At 34.1% G+C, this 25,540-nt stretch overlaps 2 protein-coding genes and 1 pseudogene across 2 annotated transcripts; 1 reads left to right on the top strand and 2 right to left on the bottom strand.

Annotated features, from left to right (window-relative positions):
• The first annotated feature begins 4,675 nt into the window (after positions 1-4,675).
• Positions 4,676-6,742, top strand: LOC140035415 (transcription factor bHLH18-like). The gene is made up of 3 exons (XM_072076312.1): positions 4,676-4,871; positions 5,048-5,651; positions 5,894-6,742. Exons 2-3 carry the CDS (start codon positions 5,079-5,081, stop codon positions 6,050-6,052), a joined length of 732 nt encoding a protein of 243 aa, XP_071932413.1. The 5' UTR covers positions 4,676-4,871; positions 5,048-5,078; the 3' UTR covers positions 6,053-6,742.
• Positions 6,743-11,281: 4,539 nt separating this feature from the next.
• On the bottom strand, positions 11,282-12,558 carry LOC113724615 (probable polyamine transporter At3g13620; annotated as a pseudogene).
• An 11,095-nt stretch (positions 12,559-23,653) lies between these two features.
• On the bottom strand, positions 23,654-25,298 carry LOC113723713 (transcription factor bHLH25-like). Its single transcript, XM_072076313.1, has 3 exons — positions 25,074-25,298; positions 24,200-24,565; positions 23,654-24,105 (listed from the first exon to the last, which is right to left on the bottom strand). The coding sequence occupies exons 1-3, from the start codon at positions 25,281-25,283 to the stop codon at positions 24,022-24,024; spliced, it is 660 nt and encodes a 219-aa protein (XP_071932414.1). The 5' UTR covers positions 25,284-25,298; the 3' UTR covers positions 23,654-24,021.
• Between the last annotated feature and the right edge of the window lie 242 nt (positions 25,299-25,540).

The raw sequence follows: 25,540 nt of genomic DNA, 5'->3' as shown, positions 1-25,540 counted from the left end.
TACCCAATAATACCAATTTATTAAATGGGTATTATTAAATGGGTATTGTTAGGTAATCTATCAAATCCAATTAACCCATTTAGAGTTCTCTTCCCCCAAGTCTCTTCTCTTCTCCAACCCATTTTTTTCAGATTTTTCTTTTCATCATGATGCTAACTATTTTTGTTTCATTATTATTATTATTTGTTGATTTTATCTTATTATTTTATTTTCTCTTAATTTGTTAACTTGCTCATTTTTCAGCATTACCAATTTATGATAAGTTTTAGCATCTTTTCTTATCTTTCTAAAATGAAATTTTAAATTTACATATGAAAAATATGTTAGGAGTTCAAAATTTTTTGGATTAAGTTTTTATATTAACTTTTATAGTACTTAGTTCACATTTTTATATTCTTATTATTCAATTATTAAATAATATGCAATTTTGTGACATAGAGTATAAATGGAAAAAAAATTGGTAATTAGACTTATTGAGCATTATAAGTAAATATTTAAAACTAATGATGGGTACAAAGAACGGTATAAATTGATAACTTAGTTTGCAAAAAATGAATTTAAATGAGTTTACAAAAAGTTAAAATAAATGGGTTATAAATGGGTAATTAGGTTACCAAATTCATTTTTTAACTTACACATTTATACCCATTTAATTAAATGAGTATAAATGGGTTGATTCACTTATACCCATTACCTATTTTACCCAACCCAAACCCGCCCAAGTTACCCATTTTGACACCTCTAATCACATCATAAAAAGTACTACAGTAATTATCTCAAATAAATCATCCAAATAAACTCTTATCCAAACAAACTGAGTTTCCTTATATAAACTTCCCCTGCATTATGAATTCATCTAGTTAATCACACATCGATTTTGTCCCTTTGTTTAGTCAATGCGCTTTTTCGAATTTTCCTTCAATTATTTTCCTAAGGGTCTATCTAACAGGTGCCCATTGGGTATCCGTTAGATATATTTTAGATGTTATATTTTTTGAAATGTAAAATTAATTAAGAAAAGTAAATAAATACAATGAATGATAGAAAAAATTAAATAGAAAAAGTATATGAATTCAAAGAAAGATAATAATTATTAGTATGTACAGTGTATATACATGTCATGTTAGGTGAATTTAGATGTGTTAATTACTAGTCAATGGACTTATGTTAGAATTACCCTCAAATTGGCTAACTAATTATAACCATCGAGTTTTGACTTAGTAGCCACCAAAAAGCGATTAAATCCCTCTTTTGTCTATAGGTTAAGGGGTTCGAATCCCACCTGCAGAAGTGATAGATACCTCCCTGTAAAATAGGATAGATTAGGTTATAAGGCTCTTTAACCTCCTCTCTAGCCCGCTATAAAATAGAATTGATTATATTATAAGAACATTATTATTCCGACAAAACAAAAGGCTAACTGATCATGGCTTAATTAATCACCGTTTTCATACCACACGACAAAACTCTTCTTCTAATTTTTTTTTTTTTTTGATAATGAACTCCTCTTCTATTATTGACTCGTCCTAACAATCTCCAAGCCTTGGCTGCGAGTGCACGCAATTAAGGTAGCCGTTGAATACTTCTTCAACAGAGATAGCATGTGAGGTCTCTTTTGTACCATTGTCGGACACTTTCTCAGGATGAGCAAAATCACTTCAACGATGGTGATGACCACATCCCTTGACATTAGTGTTCACTAATTATGCGTTTTTCTTTCTCTCAACACTTTGTTGACAAAATCTATCTATTTTCAACAGTGACTACGACTCTATAGAAAAACGGCACTACCTTCCTTTTTTTTTAAAAAAAAAAAGGGATACCAGTTAATAGAAAAAGTGAGTAATTGATAAAAAAAAGTTGCTTCTTACTATTGCTAGCAAAGTTTACTACTTCTTGAGTAGATTACATTAGCAAGACTTACAGCAGAATTAATATCACATAATCTAATTGGTATTACTACACCTGCTGAGCTGACTAGTATTCTAATAAAGCTTTCCTTTTTAGCAAAATGACAAACTTTTACGGCAATAAGATTCTTTTTTTTTTTTTTAACTAAAACATACGATTTCGTTACTAAACACATCATTCTGTTTATAACAATTTGTTTACAAACTTTTCACCTTTTTAATGAAACTTACCATTTTTGGGTAAAAGATACTACTTTTTCATTAGTAAAAGTTACCAATCGAAACTTGCCTATTTTTAGTAAGACAAAATCGGAAAAAGGAAAAGAAAAAGGGAAGAGTAGTACTTCAGAAAACAAAAGAAGGAAAGAGAAAGCTTTGGAACACAGAAGGAGAAAATAAAGCAGAAGATTTGAAGTTTTATCGAGGCAAATATTGGAGTTTATCATGCTTATGGCTGATCTGTTGGCTGGACCAATGAAAATAGCCTGGTTGAGATGCAATGCCAGGTCTAATTGATCTTTTCGTCATCAGCTTAGCAAACTTTGACTGGCTATGACTGTTTATCACATTTGGAGAGCTCAAATCTTGGTGGTATTCAAACATTAGATTGGCCTGTCCGGTTGTGCAAAGAATTTATTCGGGATGTATTGTATTGTGCATAGTTGGAGAATGTGACAAAAGCGAGAAAAAGAATTGGGGTCTTATAATGAGTTGGTTTTCATCAATCCATTGGACTGCACAAATTTAGTTAGGCTGTTTTGGCTTGGTTTGTGTAACATACATAGTATAGCCTTTGGCTCAGTCATAGGTTTCCTATATATGTTTGGGGATTATCCCTTGTACTTGCACTTATCAAAATTTGAAGTATCGCATACATAGGGATTTCAGCTCAAATCCTTGATGGCATTAGAATTCCTAAGTACTAAGGAGTAATTTGGTTCAAGAATCCAGGGATTTGGGCAGGAAATCATGAATTTCCAACATCAAATTTGCTTGGTTCATGTCATGAGCCTTCACTAAACTTCTCTGTTTTTTTTTTTTAATTTTATTTTCCCCCTTCTCTCAAGCGATCCCGTTTCACTTCCACAGACAGAAAGTACTACAAACTCTGTCCATGTTTGGTTGAAAAAAGGATTTTTTATAGCAAGTATTCTTAGGACACATTAATACACTTATCATTCACCTAATCTACTGTATATATATATACATATTAATAATTATTATCATCCCTAATATTTATATATATTTTTTCATATTTATATATTTTTCCTATTGAATCTTGTTTACCCTTTCTTATATTTATTTATTTTTTTAATTAAATTTATATTTTTAAAAATATAATACTTAAAATAGTATATCATAAGGATCGGGTATTCATGAGACAGACTGTTGAAAAAATAGGGGAGAGTTGAAGAAGTCAAAGGCCCACAATCTCTGTACGACATTTTAAAAAACAAAACAATAAAGGAAAGGCTGAGGTCGCAGATATGAGAATCTTCGTACCAGAAGTTGGGCTCGGGCTTTACGGCGTCGGTTTGGGGGGGAGGGAGGGACCAGGGCAGGAACGATTGCAGTTCCTGACGAAGATTATGTGTATTTTATATATGGTATAATTTTATTTATATATGGTGTAACTTATTTTTAATAACGTGTAATTTTAGAGTAAAATTTTATAGATCTCATGAATGTTATTAAAAATTAAATACAAAATGAGATCTGGATCATATAATTTTTTTTTTGTCAAATCTTAGCCGTGAACTGTCAAGAACGATTGTTTGCCCCTCTTCCAGAAGGGAGGTGGGGTAATGCGAGTACGGTAGGTGGAAATGGGGGGTGTTGGATTAGTGATAGTAGAGTTACATGATGTACAATTGTTGATAGTTAATGAACTTATTTTACCGTACAAAGTATAATTATAATATATTAATGGGCTTTAGTTACATAAAATATTTTGTTTGTATACACTAATTTTTGCATCGTAATGATATTTTAATTTTGCATAAAATTCTATAACAAGTACAACTAAGATATGTAATCGGACTTACTCAAGTTATATCTACTATCTAATGGTTTCGATTACCCGATGTTTGTGTTTTTTTTAATTGAGATAAAAAAGAATCTTTTTATCCATTCATATCACAAAAAGCAGTAAAAATAAAAGATAAAATACCAAAAAACTCCCTGCGATTTGACAAATATTCAATTTTAACTCCCTCTGATTTGAAAACCTACATTATAATTCCTTGTGATTTTGACTAAATTGAAAATTGGACAGAAAGCATAAAGTCTAATGGTTGTGTGTGAAATATCAATATTGCCCCTGCTATACGTGAGATGCTTTCCATTCAATTTTTAATTTAGTCAAAATCGTAGGAAGTGTAATTTTTCAAACCAGAGGGAGTTAAATTGAACATTCAACCAATCATAGGGAGTTCATTTATATAAGAGCAATATTGATATTTCAAGTATAACCGTTAGATTAAATGCTTTCCATCCAATTTCAATTTAGTTGAAACCACAGGGAGTTATAGTATAAATTTTCAAATTAGAGGGAGTTAAATTGAATATTTAGCACATTACAGGGAGTTTTTGGATATTTTACCCAAAAAATAAACTTTTTTTGGGTGGGGATGGGGGAGGTTTGGTGGATTTGTGGTACTAGAGTTACGTAGAATAGTTTAGTGAATATTTATGGCATATAATCGTTCATCGAATATAGTAATATTTAACGATTTTCTCAATTTACACGCTTCAAATAAAATATTTCATGAACTAGTCATCGTGCAGCTTGAGCACATTCAAACCCTAAATGAATCAGGCGTACAACCGTGTATAAATGGTTGAGTGATGTCTTCTGCTCCATTCATCATCCTCTGCGCTCCATTGAAGGAGGGGCCTTCCCTGACAATGGAGCGCAGAGGGGGGATCCTTTTGAAGCACTGATAAAAATGTCCTGGACTTGTACGCCTCTTGTTCTCTATTGCTCTTTCTTTTGTTTTTTCCTTTATTTCCCACTTTTGCTTTTTAAGGTATGGATATGTTTCACCCATCTCAGAAGCTACAAAGATCACTTAGGAGGAAAAATTCAAGTACGTATGAAAAGCTTATACAACCTTCTCCTTTGTCTTAATTAACAGGGAATGGAGGATCCAGTTTTAGTGATCAATAATGGACGTCTTTGATGAAGAGTTATCTGCCGCAGCTGTCCATTACTTTCAATATTCTCTTGTCTTCAAAAGGCAATTCATCTTTCTCCACCTATTTCTATATCTTAGTTCTGTATCCAAAAGGCAATTCATCCTTCTCCAGATTTTCGGATCTCTTAGTTCAGTGATGGTAGCTCATCTATTTGTTCCTGAAAGACCAGCCAAACAGCACAAGCCTAATGGCTATAACTTGTCAAGCATCCACAATGTGCCAAATTTTGATCAAGCTTCTTCTTGTCCACTGATTCTCACTTTTGGGAATCCAAATATGCTAGGAATAAATCCTCAACAAGTGAGTCTAGGAACATTGAACCCTGAGGATGATGCAGTGTCTGAGGTTTTGACATCCCAAGGTTCATTTGTAAAACTTGATGAGGCCACTAATACTACTGTCCAAACAAAAGCAAAGAAACCTGGCGGTCGTACAAGGTTACGAACCCAAAACTATGATCACGTAGTAGCAGAAAGAAAGCGATACGAGCTGTTCAGCCAGAGTTTCATGGCTCTTTCCACCATAGTTCCTGGTCTCAAGAAGGTACTATCTAATTTTTCCTAAACTAGGGATAAAAAAAAACCAGCATAGTAGACAAGTTTGTGTTGATTGCTAATATCGGTTAGATAAATAAATTGATCAGGCAGACAGTGACGACTACACTAAATAAATTGATCGGGCGTGCAAGTTTTCCAACCTATATATAGATTTTGAAATCTCAGCACGTAATTTGCAACCGAAGTTCTTATAGAATTCTTGTTCACGAGACATTTAAGTTCTTGCAGATGCATAAAACTTTCATTCTTGAGGAGAGAGCAAAGAAGCTGGAGGAACAAACCATGGAACCAGCGGTGCTTGTGAAGAAACCACAACTCTTAGTTGAAAATGAAGGTTATTTAGATGATATGGCTGGCCCTGATGAGCAGCCACGGATTGAAATTTAGGCTAAATTTTAAGACAAGAACGTTTTTCTGATTGTTCATTGTGAAGATCATAGAAAGGGTACTGACAAAAATTGCTTCTGAGGTAGAGAAACTCAATCTTGCTGTTAGTGTGACACCATTTGGAAGTTGGGCTCTTGACATTACAATTACTGCTGATCCATGGAACGATTTTTCAGTAAAATTGCAACAGATTTTCGAGCAATGATCCTTTGAATTAATCTTTTTTAGATGGAGAAAGAATTCAACCTGATAATCATGGAAGCAGTTGGGAATTCTTGTGTCTGTTCATCAATATCACGAGAGAGGCAAGCAGGCTGCTTAGTGCTGAGTTTCGAGGGAAATTGTTTCAAAATGCCTTGATCTGTACTAATAATAAAACTGCCGATGATTTGGCGTCCTATGTGAAAAAAAATTGAGAAAGATCTGGAGCAAGACTGTCGATCTAGTGGAGGATGCAGACAGACCAATATCATGGCCCAGGATTTTTTTTTTCCCTTTTTTTTGTTGTTTTTGGAGGAAGCTGTGATGCTCTTAGTCGATGAAAAATAATACACCTCGTGGGTCACGAAACTATGATATAGTACGTATATGCAGATGTTGCCTGTAATTTCTTTGAAATTTAGCTATTGGATTCTTATATTAGTGCCCATTAATATCATAATATGACAGTCTGCCACTGCTTATCCTTCACTTATTCTTTCCCTGCCACTGATACATCAATTGGTCGGGTCACTATCACAAAATTTTTTTTTTTGTTTGACAAGTCACCATCACGAATTTTAAATGCGAACTCATGCAATGTAAATACAATTAAATTTCAGAACCCTAATGATTCTAAAGATAGAAAACTGTTGCCAAACTCGAATGATTTTGCATTGGTATTAGATACCAAGAGCATATGTTATGTGAGTAAAAAGAAATTAAAATCAGATAGCAAGTTTTGAAACCATGAACTACATGAGATCCTAATGTAATGTAACTATAATCCTTTCAGTTTTTGCACAGCCAACTACTTTTGTGGATACTAAAATGAGATGAGTTATATATACACAATTGTTGACGAATTTTAAAATTCAGAATCCGGTCATGGATTATTGAGAATCTATCCACGGATTAAGAATCAGTCCCTGGATTCCATAGAAAGTGAATCGGATTCATTTCAGAGAGTTGTGCAAATTTGTTAACTTGGATCCACGGATGGATAGTGGATCCTTAACAATGGTCAGAATTTTCAAATTTTGCTGTTTTAGCACATTTTTATTTTTTTGGCAGTTATCACCTCTTAGCTGAAGAGGAATGTCCAGTAAAATAAGACAAATTGCTATATTGATGCTTACGTACTAAGCCACAAAATACATTTGAAAGAAAAATTAAAGTTGTAGAACCCAAAAAAATTATATCAAAATGTTGTAGGATGAGATAAATTTCATAGAACCAATGTAGATGCATGGAGAGGTAATTTACACACATAAAAATATATGCAGGAGAATAGGAATAATACCGACAATAATATATTAATCATACACCACAAGAATAACGCTCTCAAATTTTACCCTTCTCAACTAATACAATAATTAGACTCCCTATTTATAGACTATATGATTTGGTAAACAAATCTTACAACCATGAGAATTTTCTAATAAAATACTAATTCCTAAATAATAAAACTATCATAATTTGACTCCAACAAAACTACTAAAAAATTGACTTGACTAAAACACTGCTAAATAACAATTTAGAAAATACTGTTTTTAGACTTGATTTGGTGTACCAACATTGCCTCCTTTAAATCAAGCTTTCTCTTAGATCGAGTTCACCACCATCATGATCAATAACCTCTCTTGTAAAATTCTATTAGTATCATTTTGAATTTTTCATCTACAAAAATGTTTGCTACTATAATATTCCATGTACCTGAATAGATTTACCTCTTCACTTAACTTGTTTTTGACTCGCTAAAATAATTCACCCAACTGGATAGACTATTCTTGTTACATAATTTGATATCAATTTATTGACAACTCATTTCATGATTTTCATAATCACAATTCAACTGACAACTTCACAATCACAATCAATTTAACAATTTTCGGACCAATCCTATGGTCCAACCGGCATCAACTAGATACTCCATGACCAATTTTGTGGTCTAACTCGATCAACTGACTTCGTCAAAGCAATTTATGCTCCATCTAAGAGTGAAAAATGTCCAATACTAACCTCATAGTCAGAACAATTTTCAATATTCACAGGCATCATAGAATCAATTTCTTGAACCTAGGTCTCTGATATTAGATATAGAATCCAAAAAATCAATCAACAAGTTACAGGAGATAAATTTCATGAAATCAGTGTAGATGGGGAGCCAATTTATACATATGCAAGTAGGTGTGAGAGAAGAGGAATAATACTAACAATAATATATTAATCACACACCAAAATAACAAATCTCTCAAATTTTACTGTTCTACTAATACAATAATAAGACTCCCTATTTATAAACTACATGACTTGGTAAACAAGTTTTACAACCATAAGAATTTTCTAATAAAATACTAATTCCTAAACAATAAAACTACCATAATTTGACTCCAATGAAACTACTAAAAATTTGACTTGACCAAAATATTGCTAAATAACAATTTATAAACTTTTATTTTTAGACTTGATTTAGTATGCCAACAAAAGTAAATATGTGTACCAAAATATCACTAATTGTGAGCATAATACGCAGTTTTTAAAACAATGGTAAATCATACTTTACACTCTTATGAAATAGTGCTTTCTACATAGCTCTCTTATAATTTTCAAAATTACATGTAACGCCCTTATTATTTGTCGTAAAAGACTAAAGTGAGGAATTTTCCATCTGTAACAAAGCTGACTAAAATTTTAAATTTTCAAAAATAACCCAGTTTCAAGATGGAAATAATTAGATAACTGTAAAGAGGTTATGTATAGATTTTGAAATTGGTTATATGACACAAGACTGTGTTTGCCAGTTTGACCATTTAGTCCAGACTACAAGCAAGTTTTGTACAACTTTTAAAATTATAAAAGAGTTTATGTGGTAAAATACTAAATCATAGGAGGATGAAATATAATTTACCCTTAAAAAATCATTGAAAAAAGGAAAATTACTCATAACCCCCTACAATTTTTTATAATACCATATGATCTCCCTAAAGTTTTAAAATATCCATATAATCCCCAGTCATTTTATGTAAAGTGAAAAACAGATAGAAAGCATCTCCAATTATGGTGATTAGCTGAGACGCATTCAAAAAGTATGTGTGATGAAATTATAATTATAATATTTATTTAACTTCCCTCTTTGATTTTGCATAAATATCCACTTAACAAGCTTGTCGTTTAGTATCTATCCACATAATCCCCTATAATTTTATACAAATTAGTTAGACCATTAATCAATTTAGTATTTAAGTAAAAGCATTATTGGCATGCCAATTAATGACATTATTTATCGTCAAATTTTCACTTTACCCAAAACTGTAAGAGAGGTTATATCGATATTTTGAAATCTTATGAAAGTCATGTGTCATTATGCAAAAGTACAAGAGAGTTATGAATAATTTACCCATTAAAAGAGCTAGGATTAAACCAGCATAGAGATTCTATCGCATAAACTTTGCGCAAAATGCTTCTAGAGACCATCTGCTTCCTTTGTTTGGGTGAAATCAGTTGATCCCTCCTCTTCTATTCCAGCTAATCAAGCCATTCTTTTAGCAAGAATTTTTACAAACTACGCCTAAGCTAACTGCTAACCCCACAAGTACAACCAATAGGCAATTGCCGACTTCTGGCTACACCTATAGAACTTAAGTGGAACTCACGCACACTCTTACTAACCGATGTGGGACTCAGGGCAAGGGAGCAGGGAACCTCTCTACTAAGTGCTAAATAACACTCATTCACTCTGGTCTTCAAACCTCACCAACAGGTCATTTTTTCTTTTAGTAAAAATTTTCACAAACTACACCTAAACTAACTCCACAAGTACAACCAAAAGGTAATTGCTGAATTCTGACTGCACCCATGGAACTTAGCTAATCAAGCCATTCTAACTTCCAAAAACTGGCTGGTGGCGCTTTTACAGATGGCTACTTCACAATCCACTCGTGGTACATAATCACACACGTCTCGTCTATTACAAAAAATGATAACGATAAGATTTCCACGTTTCAGATTATACGTACAGAAAGAAGAGATGTGGCATACTGGCATATGTTAGCCAGCCTATCACTTGTAGATAGGACAAACTGAAATTGTAAACTAATTGCTAAACAATGGGATAAACACCAGAACAGAATTAGATAAAACTCACATTTTTTGAGACTATAATCCTCTATTTGTTAATGAACAATTCATGTTCATTAGCAGTTAGCACGGCATTCATAGGGAATATGCTCTGCCACTATGCCAGGCAATACTGATCATAATGCCGCTTAAATATAGCCATTCAGTTGTCTCCCTCATTTGCAAATGATCACCTCCTCAATGGAATTCGGTTGCTCCCAAAGATGACTAGCAAGGCGTACAAAATGGATCGAAAAGATACAAGGTAGCAATGGCTGTTGTGTAGTCCTTTTCTATTCAGTTATTTTGCTTTTCTACCGTCCTTTATTTTGGCCAGTGTTGTGACTCAGTTACCGGATTGAAGAAATGGGTATGACTTGGTCATGGGTTTCAAATTTCAATTATGGAGCCATAAGCTATTGGATGTCTCGAGGAAATGGAATAAATTATTAAAAAAGAAAGAGAAATCTCTTATGCTTTAATTGGTTAATGAAAATAAGACGAGGGAAAAGAAACCTAATTAGCAATTAAACTACTCAAGTCATATACTTTTAGCCGCTGAACTTTTTTTGCTTTTGCTAAAAATAGCTATTTTTTGTTTCCAACCGTACATTCAATCTATATAAATATAATAGTCGTCATTCTGTTTGATTTTGCTGGTAGATTTACTATTTTTAGATAGTTCTAGGATTATTTGTGTCAATCTTAGTTAGATACCAGGGGTGAGACTCGCGCATGGCGAGGGAACTGGTAATGTTGAGTAAGTGACAATTTTAATCAAAAATTGGTGTATAACAAACAGAAATCATAAGGATGAAAAGTAATAGAGATAAAAGTTCGATGATAGGTATCCAAATTCTAAGTGTAACAATTAGTGATGCTTAAAGTAACGCAAGAAAAGACAGAGCGAAATTATGAAATCTTCCAAAACATGGAATCAATGGCAAGAGTAATAAAATCTTTGGAAACATGTGTCCCACTTAGTGAATTCATGGAGATAGACAAGTCATTAGCTTGTTTTTCTGTACTTATATTGACAAGAATCTTCAAAAGATAAAAATATCTTTGTCCTTGTATTTCTTCCCCAACATTAAATTTGAACCACTTCTTTGCCTCACACAACTTCAGCAACAAATACCAAGCATGAAGCAATCCCACAAACAGTCATCAGAAGACTCACCAAATACACGATCTTGGTGGCTATAGCCATTGTAAACACCAAAAATCTTGATAGAATTAGGCATACAATCAAGAGCCAGCATCTTCCGCGAAACCTGATAAGGTTGTTTCCTGGTTGGAAATTTTCTTCTCAACCAAAGAAAGGATGGAAATTCCAAAAGCATCCCTAAACCATGCAAGAAATTTGCTGATATCATATCTGTGTAGCTTACACATAAAAGACCAAGTGAAAAAGCAGTTGATTACAATATCAACAGCTAAGCATGAACCATTTTGACATTACTTTAATAAACTTAGGCAAGAATCCAATCTTTGCTATTCCTCTCAACTTGCTCAACTGAGCATCAGCCAATTGCTGATAAAACAACTCCGACTTCAATCCAAATTTTCAACCATTTACCAGAAATCATTCGTGCTACAAAATTTATAAGCCATGTATCTAGTTAATCATAAATTTTTATCAACAAATATTGCCCCAGTGATAGCTAGAAGAGGTATGACATAGCCTGAACAAGTCAAAATGAAAGCACACAAAAGTGCTACAGGAAAAGTGTTCTGCGACTTGTCAACTTCACTTGCCATAGTACTAACATTGTCCCAAAAATTTAGGTTCCAAAAGAGTGTATTGAAGAACAAATTCCAATATTTTTTAATAAACTTTTGGCCTAAATTGATCCATCTGTGAGGATGAATCTGTAGGATTGTTATCAATGACTTTAGTACAAATGATGCTAATGACATTAGGCCTAAATTTATATTTAGAGCGTACCTTGATCACCAAACTGCAGTCTAACAACAACCCCTACCCACACCTCACCTGGTTCCCCACACAAATTTCAAAATTAAGAATATACTTAGAGCATCTTTAAAAAATGTTATAAACATTGATACAGTAGCAAATGAGTGAATAATACAAAGACTAATTAAAAGTACCTATTCTCAAAACTAAAGACGAAAAACTGAAGAAAGAAACAGAGTAAACAAAAGACCTCTTCAAAGGCCAGTGTCATGGCATGAAACACAAGCAACTGAAGCACCACTGTTTTGTAGTAAGAGCCTCCATTATTGCATCTAGCTCTATAGAGTATAGACTTATCAGCAAGTGCAGAAGAGGGGGAAAATTTCTGCAATTACACTTGTAACGTGCTGTTCAAATCATGGTTCAAAGTCGCGGTCGCGGCTCGGAACGTTCCACATCGGTCTCAGCATATCGGTCGCTGTTTCAGTGAGAAGCAAATTTTAAAACATTTAATATTCTAAAAATTGTTAATAATATAAAAAAAGTACGCTAAACAAAAATAATAAAAAGCTAGCAAAAAAAAATTTGCAAAATGTACTATTTTATACATATTAAACACAATAAGTACTTTTAATTATTTAAGACAATGGCATCACAAATAAAATCAAAATAACATAGACCACAATTTTAAAACTAATAATTGCAAAAGTGCTAAACTTTGAATTATATGTGAGATAAGTGTTAAACTTATGTTTGGCCCAAAATAAATTTCAACAACACAAATTAGCTAGATAAATCTAAATTTCTAAATTTTATTTTGGACACAATCATAATTAATCCAACCTTGGCCTATTACATAAGGGCTATAATTAATCCAAATATGTTTCTATTTCATACCTACTATAAGTATAGAAAACTTAAAGAAATAAATTCATACCTGCTGACTCACGGGAAAAGTCCTTATTTCAAAGGAAAGGCCAAGGGAGGGCAATGAAAGGGCCGTTGCTGCAACTAAAGTTGTCGACTAGCTATTTCTGATAGGAAAGAGAAGCTTGATCGGAGTTGATTCCTCCTATGTTAGGTACTATCTAGTTTCCCTAAGAACATCCAACACTACAAGAAAATTGGTCATCAGTGACAACTTTTCTCTGTGACGAAAAAAAGTTGTCACAAAAGTGGATCCTTTATTGACAACTTTCTAACTCGTCACAAACCTCTAAAGGGAGCCAACTTATTTGTGACGACTTAGTCGTCACTAGTAAATTCCCGCCAAGATTTAGCAAGAGCGCGGGAGTGTTTAGAACACACAATAGTGACAACATTAAGAACATCATCACTATTGCTTGGCCTATTTACTGACGACTTTTTGTTGTCGTCACTGATCACTAAAAAAAAAGGTATTAGTGACAACATTTTTGTAGTGATGACAATAAGTCGTCACAAAAAGAGCTTCTTTAGTCGCGACACCTAAAGTTGTCACAATTGCATCAAAGCAACTAAATGTTTAGTGACGACCCGTTATTTTCGTCACAAACTACACCGCAAGAAATATGGTCATTAGTGACTACATTTTTAGTGACGAAAAAAGTCGTCACAAAACGTGGTTGTTTAGTGACGACAAGGAAAGTTGTCATAATTGCTCAAAGGAACTAAGTCTTCAGTGACGACCTTGAAAAAGTTGTCACTAAAATGATTTATATAGTGATAACTTCTAATATCGTCACTGTCACTCTACCGATGCAGATTTAGTGACAAGAATTAATCGTCACTGTTTAAAGTACTTATTTCTAAGTCACTTTCATTAATTCTACTGTGCCACCCTAACTTTTGCGATTTAGCCCCAAATGTTGTAAAAAATTCCATTATGATACCTTAACTTTTACAATTTAGCCCCATATGTAATACACCGATTTCTTTAATTCTATTATTACTCCCTAACTTTTGTAATTTAGCCCCATATGTAATTCACTAATTTCATTAATTCTACTATGGCACTCTAACTTTTGCAATTTGACACCCATGTGTAATACACCAATTTTATTATTTCTATTATGGCACCCTAGCTTTTACAATTTAGCCCCTATTTTTTTATTAGGAAATTGCGAATGGTATCTTGATAAACTATGCATAAATATTTTATAATTTTCTCAAACTTAAGTAATAATTTGTTATAAACTCTAAAGATATATCTTTCATTACAATAGTTATAAGGAGGCAGGTCTTTTTATCAATGGAATAAGAAATTTATGCCAGATTTATCCTTTGTACTACATGCCAAGTAGTATTAGCAAAGGAATAACAAAGTACTACAAAGTAATTAACAAAATAGCCTTCAGGGAGTGTAGTTTATGGGCAAATGAGCATTATCTATTTAAAGTACCAACTTTTTATAGGCATTTTACTCTCAAACATATAATTTATGATAAATTTATAAATGTTTGTAAGTAAAATTCAAAAAGTGTTACACTGATTTCTTACAAAACGAAAACTGGTAGGTTATCTTTTCAATATAAATTAAAATTTTTTAAAAAAAGAAATGGCCCATAAAGTACCAACTCTTTGTGGGTTTCCTTCATTACATGAACAAATATTCTGCTCTTTATGGGCATTTCACTCTTAATCATTTAATTTATGTTAAATACATAAATGTTTGTAAGTAAAATTCAAAAAGTGTTGCACTAATATTTTTATGAGAGGGAAATTGGTAGGTTTTGTATTTAACATAAATTAAATATGTGAAAGCAAAAAAAAAAAATTACCCATAAATCTATGTCTTGCAAATCTATACTAGTAAAATAGTTTCAAACAAAATTAAACATTAAAATAAACTGTATTTTATACACATTAAAATATCTGTAATTTATACACATTTTGCAACTACTACTTTGTGTTTTCTTTGTAATGAATTTTTTAACTATTGAGAACTTAAGTTTTGTCTTGCAAATCTATACTAGTATAATAGTTTTAAACAAAATTAAACATTAAAATAAATGTTTGAAAAAAAAACAAAAGTACATTTATCACTTGCAGTAATGTACGTAACAAAATTTTGTCAACCATTATCAATATTTTCACAAAAGTATTAAAAACTAGCAATTGACAATATTAAAAACTAGCAATTTAATTCCTAACGACTTTTCTTGTCATTATAATCTTGAATAAATTAGTGATAACATTATGTCATCACTAAATTTTCTTTGATTTTGACTTAACAATAATGTCTTATTAATAGCATTTGATTATTTTTAATGAAAGTTTGTTATAACCATAGAATTTGACTTTTGTTATTTTCAATTAATGATGTACTTTAGTGCTGCAATTATAAAAAATTGCAGGGCTAAAATATTTGCAAATTATAAAAGTATATTTTCACTTATATGTAATTAACAAATTTTGCCACCTATATTGATGAAAATTTGTGTTTTTGTACTAAAAAATAAAGAATAATACTATAGCAATAAAATCTATGCTTCAAACCAAATTAAAAATAAAAAAAAAGCATGATGATTGGTCTCAAATGTTGGGAAAATGATTATTTTTATTGAAACTATGTTATAACGATATAATTTGAGTTTAATTATTTTGAATTACATGATGTTCTTTAGTGCTGCAATTATAAGAAATTAGTATAAAATGTTAGCAAATTATAAAAGTACATTTTCAATTATATGAAATTAACAAATTTTGCCACCTATGTTGATGAAAATTTTTATTTTTTGCTAAAAAATAAAGAATAATACTATAGGATTAAAATCTATGGTTCAAACCATATTACAAATCCAGAAAAAAACATGATTTTTGGTATCAAATGGGGGGAAAATGAGTGAAGTCAAAATTTTGATCAAATCATAGGAAAGTGCCGCGCAACAAAAACAATATCCAAAGCAAAGCAAAGACCAAAGCAGTGGAACACATTCTGAAAACAAAAGCAACGGAACACTTGGTCTGAAACACAAACAAGCTTCTGCACTGAGCTGAAACAGAGCTTCCTATACATTTTCCCCAATTTTTCCAAATCCCTAATATTCTACTACATTTTCCCCAATTTTTCCAAATCCCTACTACATTTGCTTTTCTCCTTTTTTTTTCCAATCTTTTGCCCCCTCTATTTATGTCGAGGAAGCACAGGGGAGCAAGGTGTTGGAGCTGAGAGGAAAAAGACTGAAACAAGAAGGAAAAACTGAGAAGAGAAACCGAGAGAGCCGAGAGTAAGGCTGAGAAATTCTAAGCAAAAGGAAAGGGAAAGCAGCGAGTGAAGGAGAAAACCATCGCTTTCCATCATCGGTTTCCATCATCGTTGAAGGGCAACTCTGTCCGCTAAAGATCTTTCCAATCCGCTTCCTTTTTGCTGTCCAGGTATGTTACTTCTTATCTATCTGTTTGACGATGACGAGGTAGCCTTGCCATACTTATGATTTTAAGGTTCTTGGTACAGTCTATGATGAACCCATGAGGTCTTTCGTTGGATGTTTATGGTTGCCCTCTTATGTTTTGACAGGCCAAAATCAGAAAAATCACATAAATTTCCTGTTTCAATGTTCCATTCCTTTACTTGTGGTAGTGATTAATGGTTTTGTTAGAACCCCTGCAACAAGATGAAACCTTTTGCTTGTTGCAACTGTTTCCGGTACTTTTTTTTTTAATCTTTTTTGGCCTTTCGGTCGCTGAGATAGCGTTTGATGTGATGCTGTGTTTGTTGTTTGATCCAAAGGTTTTAACTTTCTCCAATCTGGTAAGCCAAAGACTACATCTTTGGTCCTTATTTGCATAACCTGGGTCTGTTAGGGCCTTTGGAGTCCAATCGAAGGATGCGCTGCGACAAGCTCGAAGTTATCGGCTTGTTGCAGCAGTCTTTTCTTTCTGGGATTGCTAAAGTTGTGGTTTCATTTGATAATCTTGTTTTCGTTTGCAACTGGAGTGGGATACTATGAACATATCAACTATCAGGGCTGTGTTTAGAAAGTCATTAGCCTTGAACTAAAGGCACACTGTCCTCTTTTCCCATTCCCTCGCTGTTATGCGAGCAATTCCAGTAGCTGAGAGTTGCTGCAACAAGGACGGTGCTCCTTGTCCTGCTGCAGCAATGTAGACAGATTAGAGCCCTATTCTCTATTGCAGCAATAAAAATTTTGATCTTTTGAATTGTTGAAGTTTCTGGAATGGTTTGAATTTCCTTTTTGGTTGGTTTGTTGTTTGATAATAATCTCATATATGAGTATGCTACGATTTAAAACAGCAATCAGTAAGCCTGCTACCTTCTGTTGTGCTCCTGTTCGTTCACTTGTTTAAGTAACTATTTTCTTACGTTTCTGCGGAGTTTTGCTTAAGAGCCCGTTTGAGAGATTTTGACTTGCTTTACCATGAAACAAGACTTTCACTGCTGTTTTCCTTTTCATAATGCCGACCAAGTGTGAGTGTTAACTTGTTAAGTGAACTCCCATAGGTAAATTCAGAACTGGTGAAGACCTTTTGAATGAATTAGAATTTGCAAACTTTCACTTTGTTAGCTCTTATCCTCTTGTATGTACAACATGGCATTTTGATTATGAGTTTATGAAAGTTAATGTCGGTTTGGCTGCTGAATCTGTTTGGGTTTGAGCTGCAATTGTTGGATCTAACCAGCAAAATACTACTCCTACTTCAGTACAAGTCGGATCTAACCAGTCCATTGGTTGTGGAAGTGACCGGAATAATGAGAGCAATGATGTTCAACAGAATGATACCGGTATATGAGATTTACTTGTAATTTATATTACACAGCTAATTTCATTTCAGATTTTTCCACTCACATTCATAACTGTGTACTATGTTTTGGGTAGGTAGTATCAATGTAACTAGGAAAAGAGGATATACTCGCAATATTGCACTGTCCAAGGAAAAGAAGGCCGGCAAAAAGGTAAAAGTCCAGGTCTCTGAAGTTAGTGGAAGAGTAATTGGAGGAGGGGCACAACAGTACATCTCAGAGGCAAGTTGTGTCATTCGTAAATATGGCAAATGGAAAGCAGAAAAATGGTAAAAGAAGGAGAACATGTTAAGCCAGCACTTCTTAAGCAGTTAAATACACAGTACAGAAGTCGACGATACAATTTTCACAAGATTTTCAAGAAATTTAGTACAAAAGAGGAAGCACTTGCAAATCGTTCACAATATGTTGAAGAATCTGATTGGATTTACCTTTGTGACTATTTCTGTAGTCTAAATTTTATGGTATAGAGGCCGACTTTTGATCATTTACTATTGTTCTTTCTCATGTTTTTTGTGTGTTAAATTTTGATCACGGCTGAACTTGATAAGTGCAGAAGATAAGTGAGAGGAACAAGATCAATAGATCAAAGCAAAAAACTGCTCATACAGCTGGAACAAAATCCTTTCTTCGTCATAAAGCTGACCGGGTATTTGATTATCTTGAAGACATGTCTTTTGGATTGTTTAGGCAGGTTATTTAACTTCTTATTGTAACAGGAAGCACAAGAAGGGAGGGAAGTTGGACCAATAGAACTTTATGACATCACCCATTACAGCAAGAAGAAGAATGCAATGGTTGACGAAACATCTGCTATGAACTTAGTAAGAAAAATGGAATTGGTACTCTAATATTGTTGTACAACTCTTATGAAAGTCTAACTTCAGAATTTACCTTTGTGACAGAGCATGATGAAGGAGAAAAAGTTGGAATCTGAATCCAGTGGTGCAAATAGGACTGAAGAAGACATTTCCATTGAAGTAACTGGACGTGTAACCGGATACGTACATGGCCGTGGTCCCTCCAAAGCTGGAATAATTGCCCAAAAGCTTGCAGAGATAGATGATTTTAAGAAAAGAGCAGAACAAGCAGAGAAGCGCTCAGCTGAGTTGGAAACAACGGTCCAATCTCAACAACAACTTATGGAGAAGCTTGTGAACCAGCAAAGTGAAATGCAGAACCAACAAAGTGAAATGCAAGATCTCCTTAAATCTTTGAAAGCACAGCTGCAAGCCAACAAGTAAGACGATGAAGGCACATCTGAACGAACTGATTGGTAAGCAATTTTCAACTATATATACTTGTCTAAATAGATATAATGGCTGCTATGGTTTAAAGTTAACATAAGTTATTGCAAATTAGTTATTGGTAGGTGACAATATTAACTTGTAATATCAAGACTGAGGAGGGACATTTAAGAATTACTTCTGTCAACACAAGGTTCTAATCAGATGGTGTTTTGATCCTGGGAGTACATTTGTGGCTTTATCATAGCTTTGTTATCATGAAACAATAACATTACACAAAAAAAAAAAAGCTTCAATAGTGTTTCTGTTTCATGATATTAATTTGAGGAGCACAGAAGGGCTAAAGAATAGAAAAGATTATTATTGTCATTTGGCCAATGAGTTAGCTAAAAACTTTTCATGGCCAATGAGTTAGCTAAAAACTTTTGACGGAACAAGATATACAGTCCCAAGTGTTAAGTGAACAATTTAATCAATCTCCGACTTGTGTTGGGTTGGGAGAATACTGCATTTGATTACGTGAACATTTTATCAATCGCTGACTTGTATTGTAAGATTACTGATTTGATTACGTGACTATTCTAAAAGGAATATTCCTCTTGTATAGCAGAGTGGTAGTATAGTAGTGATGGACGAGCAAAACAGAAGATTTATTCATCTTTGATAGTATTTTGACAGATTAAAGAAACATTGCTAATGCCAAAATTGGTCTTCATTTGTGACAAACCTCCTCTTTACAACCGTTAACACTCCTCGTTCTTTGGTAGTCAACCACGGCATCTTGTGTAGTAGATAAGGCCTGCAATTATCACAGTTCCCAGTTTTTCCCTGTTTCCATCCATTGTAGCAAAAACATATCATTTCTTGACATCCAGGCAAAATTTGCAGAAACAAGATTTTTCTACCCCACCGATGTCTTCAGCAATCAAATTCGGATCATCAATCCAATCCACCAACTCTTTCCTCCTACACACACTCCTGTGCACTAATTTTTTTTTGTCCACAGACCACCAATCCATTTACAATCCTCCGAATGGCATGCAGGGTGGAATCCGATTCAGCTCTACAGACTTCAGTTCTAAAGATTGCTTTTTCTTCATTGGGGTAAACAGTTTTGTTATGTCTTACCAGCCATGAGAAGAACTGCCACCTACCTACCTAGTCCTCCTTGCTCACCTGTTACACATACTCTCCCCTTCTCCATCTTCTCCCCTTCCATTAATTTGTGTCCGTCTAGCCTTTAATACCAGTATAGTACTGTTTGGTCTCTCTGCAGTGGATTGTCAGTTTCAACTTGAAGAATTAATGTATTTCTAGTATAGTATTTCACCTGAAGAATACCAGTATAGTACATGCGAAATGTATTTCCTTCAAGTAGTTAAAGGGAATCTTCCTTGTTAGTTAGACTGTTGTGCTGAGTCAACAATCAAGTAGTTATTTTGTTATTCTTGAGCTGTATAAGAATGCAGAAATCTAGATTGGGCAACATGGAAAAATCATTTTGAATAATATCTCTCTTTCTTCTTTCTCAAGTCTAGTTTCTCTCCCCCTTATCACTCTATTTCTGCTGCAATTGCTGCATTCATTACGGTGGTATCAGATTAGTGAATGCTTGTTACTTTTGTTGTTTATTTAGCAATTAGAGACTGTTTTGCTTTTGTCACCTGATAACTTTACTAATAACTTTACTACTTTATTGCAGATATATTGCTCATTTTGGAGGTTTCGAAGAAGATTAGCAGTACGGCTTACATGTCGGCTCAAAAACTGTGGTTATAGTGCTGTCTTAAGTTTAGAAAATGTTTCAGAAGCGCAGGAAATGTTTTGGGACTTGGAATATGTTTTTTAGTGCAGCCTTGACTAATATGAGTAGTATTTGTTCTACTCAAACTTATGAAACTATTTGTACTATGATGTTGCACTTATTTATGACATTTGAATATTTAATATATTATTTTGGCATATTCTATTGTAACGGTGCCTACATTTGTTATTTATTAAACATTGCTGATATTTTCATTTTTTAGATATTATTGTAGTAGGAAAGTCATGTGTAAGGTGTTGTAAATGAGTAGTATTTTTCTAGGCAGGATGTCTTTATTGACAATTGTTATTGTCACTCAATCAAAACTGTCTATTGATAAGGGAATGTTGCCACAGTTGATCAGGGGTTTATTGACAACAAAGTCGTCAATAATTCCTCTATGCCCTCACTATCGACAACAAAAGTCGTCACTAATTCCCCTATGCCCTCACTATCGACAACAAAAGTCGTCACTAATTCTCCTATGCCCTCACTATCGTCCCTTCATGCATCACTTGCATCACTGACAAGAGAAGGTGTTGTCACTAAATTTATAGCTTTTACTGATGACATATGTTGTCATAAAAAGTTTCATTCACTAACGACTCTAAAGTCGTCACTGTATAATTTCATCTTTTACTGACAACATAGATTGTCATAAAAAAGGTTCTATTTACTGACGACTTTAAAGTCGTCACTGTATACTTTTACCGACGGAGATTCAATGACGACCTTGCGACAACTGAAATGTTGTCAATAATGGTCATCAGTGACGACTTTTTTATTATTTGTGACGAAAAGTAGTTATCACTGATGACCAAAATTCTTGTAGTGCAAATAAGAACAGAGATGAGAGAAAGCATAAAAATTTTAAATCTGTGGACTCTTGCGCCGACACATAAAATTACTAGTCTAGTCTTTTATTTAAAGAGTTTCGTACAAAAGTGTCAAAGCTCCAGAAAGTTGCAGGAAAAAGCCAAGCAAAACCGATATAAGAATGGCAGCCGCATTATGGACATCCTATTTGAAGAACAAAACTCCAGGCGGATCCCACCGTGGCATAAGAGTTCGTAAGAAGAGTACCATGACTGGGGTGGTCTTCCAGTTCATTTTTGGGCATTTCTCCTCTCACTTATTCTATCACCTTGGATGCCTGCCAGTTTTGAAAGAAAAATAAAGTGATAACTTTGGAAAAGAAAGTTGGAAGTGATAGCCTTTGAAAGAAAAGAAAAATAAAGTGAAGGTACATATACTTGAACCAAGTTGGAATAATATAAACGCATCTTTTCACATGATCAGTACTTTGACAAATTTGTTTCTATTTTCCAATGAATGATTTTGATATTGACTTCTCCTTCTCATGTGTTGGGATCTAGCTATAGTTTTTACTCCAAGGGTCGATGTAATTGAGCTGCGGTCCTAGTGCTTCTCCCAATTATGTCTGGTAATAGAATAGGAAACCACTATGATTAATCTAAAGAAGGCCCCACGAAGTCTTTTATGATGTGCCCATCAGTCGCATTTCTTTCCCTGTATAAAGGAGCATCAGTATTAGCATACTTGACAGGAGATTGACACAGGCGGTAGAGAGGTCCCCGAATTTCCCCTTTTTAATCCTTTTTTTGTTAAAGGTTTTTTGTTGAATTCAACTTGACTCGGGATAACTCGGAGTGACTCGATGTGACTGGGCTGTTTCAACCCGTCGTGATGACGTCTCGACCTATTTTTCGGCGAGTCAAGTATTTTAGTATCTTTTCGTCACGATATCGTATCGGACTGGGCCGAGACCGAGACGACTCGGCCAAGTCTTCGAACCAAGGTTCAAATGATATTTCACCTCTGACGCATTAATGTTGTCTTAAACATGCCTCAATTACTAATTTTGATTAGCCCTATTGTTTGGAGGTGTTCAATTGCTTATCTCGGGTTTTTCAGTAGTTAACCTCAAACAAATGCAGGAAAAGGCGAAAGGTTTCTATAGTTACACTTGGATCGTGCTCTTCAGATGCTACTTCACTCTCATGCACCAATATTTTACTAAAACATTCCTCAATTACTGATTTTAACGAGTCCCATCTATTGCAGAAGTTCAATTGCTTTTCTTAAGGTTCCAGTGGTTTGCAATATGATGGACTACCTTTTGCTTTTGATTGATAGTTTAGTCAATTTGCATACATAAGCAGCATTTAAGAAACTGATCATCACATGTTACACAAACCAATTACAGCGTGTGCATCGAACTGTTGTACACTTAGCTTACCCACTTGAATTTCATCACTTCTTTTCTTCCTAAATTAGTCCTAAACATGGTAGATGAAAATTTCCCAACAGTCAGATAGAGGTTACATAAACGTGAAGTATATAGTAAATGATGTAATAAAGTCCTGTTGAACTTAATTAACCCCAAAACTAACTGTAAAAAGAAAGATTAATTGCAAAAGCTAACAAAATGCAACTTCTACACTATGCTTTTATGAGATATTTGATCACTTTAAAGAAAAAAAAATGGTAGAGTGTTAATTTGAGTATTCTTTAGCGGTTAAGGCTTCATCATGCCCATAAAATGACAAGCTAAATAATGGTCCCCAGTTGAAGGAATATTTGAGGACCAAGCCATTGTATATTATACTATACCACTGTAGGTGAAAGCTCCTCATCATGCCGGACATTGATATAATGAACATACAAGAAAACAAAATCCACAGAAGCAATCAAAGGCCCACGAGACCCTCGTGGGTGCAAATTTTAGTCTAATGTTGCCAAAAGTTATCCTATTGACAATACAAGAATGATTGGCATTCTGGTCACTAGTCTGGCTTCGTGACCATTCTTTCAGTCCTTAACCACTGGGCTTCACTCTTCAGTCCATTGCAATTTCATTAGATAAACCAGGCAGCCACTCCTAGTCCTACACCATCAGAATTGGAGATGATTCTGCATTCAATCAGACTGTTGAACTTGCCGGAGAGCAGATCGAAGCCTTCTCACTAGTTCCTGCATTGTGAGGTTGAATTCTTTGTCCATCTGAAACAAAGTTTTATAAGGGATCATTAGTTCAAAAGAAACAAATAAGAACGCAGTATTCCCAATTAATAAGATTAGACTGGATAAAGCTCACCTCAGCAATAATGGAAATATCAAGAGCCAAACTTCCAAAAGGTGCAACATTTGTATTGACAACAGAGAGATTGCGCTTTTCAATTTCAGACAGTATTTTTACCAGCAACCCTCTGTGATTTTTGCAGTGGATTCGCAGAAGAATATTCTTATTGCATACTTTAGCTTCAATTTCAGGTAGAATCTGCTCATCGGTGCAGCCCATCTCATCTGATGATCCTTCATCTTCGATTAAGAGCTGTGATCGCCTCATAAGCACGGAAGATTCCCTGCGTTGGTTGGCAGCTTGTTCCTCGAGCGTCTGCACTCGCTCCTGAAGATGTTTTAAGTAGTTGATTGCATCTCCAAGAACAGAATTTTTATCCATCTGCAAGAAATTAAGATCTCATCATCAGACAAACCATGTGGAAAACATCTGAAGCCGTAAAGAAAATAGGATGAGAAAGTTTTTCGTCCCTACCGAAGTTAGTATAGGAATTGAACTCATCTGCAGTGTAGCCTAAAAACTAGCTAAACCAATTTGATTGAATGGTTCTATTTTGAGGATAGAGCAATTGCACATACAAGCTTACATTATACATTCCTTTATATTAATGGGAATCAGAACAAAAAACTCTGCATTTTATATTGACCAATGATAAATTCGCTTCAACTTTGACCTCTTTAGCTTTAGGCAAAAAGACATTGGAGCAAAAATTTTTATCAGTGCCCACGAGATATTATTGTCTAGTACAGTGATTACTTTAATTAGTCGCGTGTGACATGAGGCATGACATCACAATTTTTAAAGTCTCATCAAACTTTTCTATCATCAAGATAATGGAACAAAAATGTTGGGATAGACGTTAAATAAAAAGAAAAAAAATACTAGATACCTTCTTCAGGCCAGGGACTAAGGCTGAGAGAGCCACAAAACGCTGGCTGATCTGCTCCCTTCGCTTTCTTTCAGCTACTATGTGATCATAAGTTTGCGATGCTGGCCTCACGCGACGGGCAGTTTTCTTTTTCTTTTTCTTTCGAGTATCTTTAATAATTGCATCCTTAAGATTCATATGGGATTCTTGGGATAATAAAACCTCAGACATTGTATCACCCTCGGGACTAAAACTTCCTAGTGTTACTTGTTGACAATTTCCAAAAGTTAGAACCATTGGGGAGCAGCAAGGTTGATTAAGATTAATGGACGAAGTAGAGCTCTTAGAATTTTCTGCTTTGTTGGTATTTCAGTACTAACTAGAGGAGCTTCCATGGCTGAAAGTGCAGATAAATTGGTTGTGGAACTATTTCTTGGAATTAAGGTGGAGGAATATGTATTTTTAAGGTTAATTTCAGGAAACCCGCA

This window comes from Coffea arabica, chromosome 2c (assembly GCF_036785885.1).
Source record: "Coffea arabica cultivar ET-39 chromosome 2c, Coffea Arabica ET-39 HiFi, whole genome shotgun sequence".
Classification (NCBI taxonomy): Eukaryota; Viridiplantae; Streptophyta; class Magnoliopsida; order Gentianales; family Rubiaceae; genus Coffea; species Coffea arabica.
This window is presented reverse-complemented; position numbering and strand designations above follow the sequence as displayed.

Excerpts from the sequence above, each read along its gene's own strand:
- LOC140035415 (XM_072076312.1), top strand. The coding sequence starts at position 5,079 with ATGGACGTCTTTGATGAAGAGTTATCTGCCGCAGCTGTCCATTACTTT. Across the intron at positions 5,652-5,893 it reads TAGTTCCTGGTCTCAAGAAG|ATGCATAAAACTTTCATTCT; the intron begins GTACTATCTAAT and ends AAGTTCTTGCAG.
- LOC113723713 (XM_072076313.1), bottom strand. The coding sequence starts at position 25,283 with ATGTCTGAGGTTTTATTATCCCAAGAATCCCATATGAATCTTAAGGAT. Across the intron at positions 24,566-25,073 it reads TAGTCCCTGGCCTGAAGAAG|ATGGATAAAAATTCTGTTCT; the intron begins GTATCTAGTATT and ends AATTTCTTGCAG. Across the intron at positions 24,106-24,199 it reads ATATTTCCATTATTGCTGAG|ATGGACAAAGAATTCAACCT; the intron begins GTGAGCTTTATC and ends ACTTTGTTTCAG.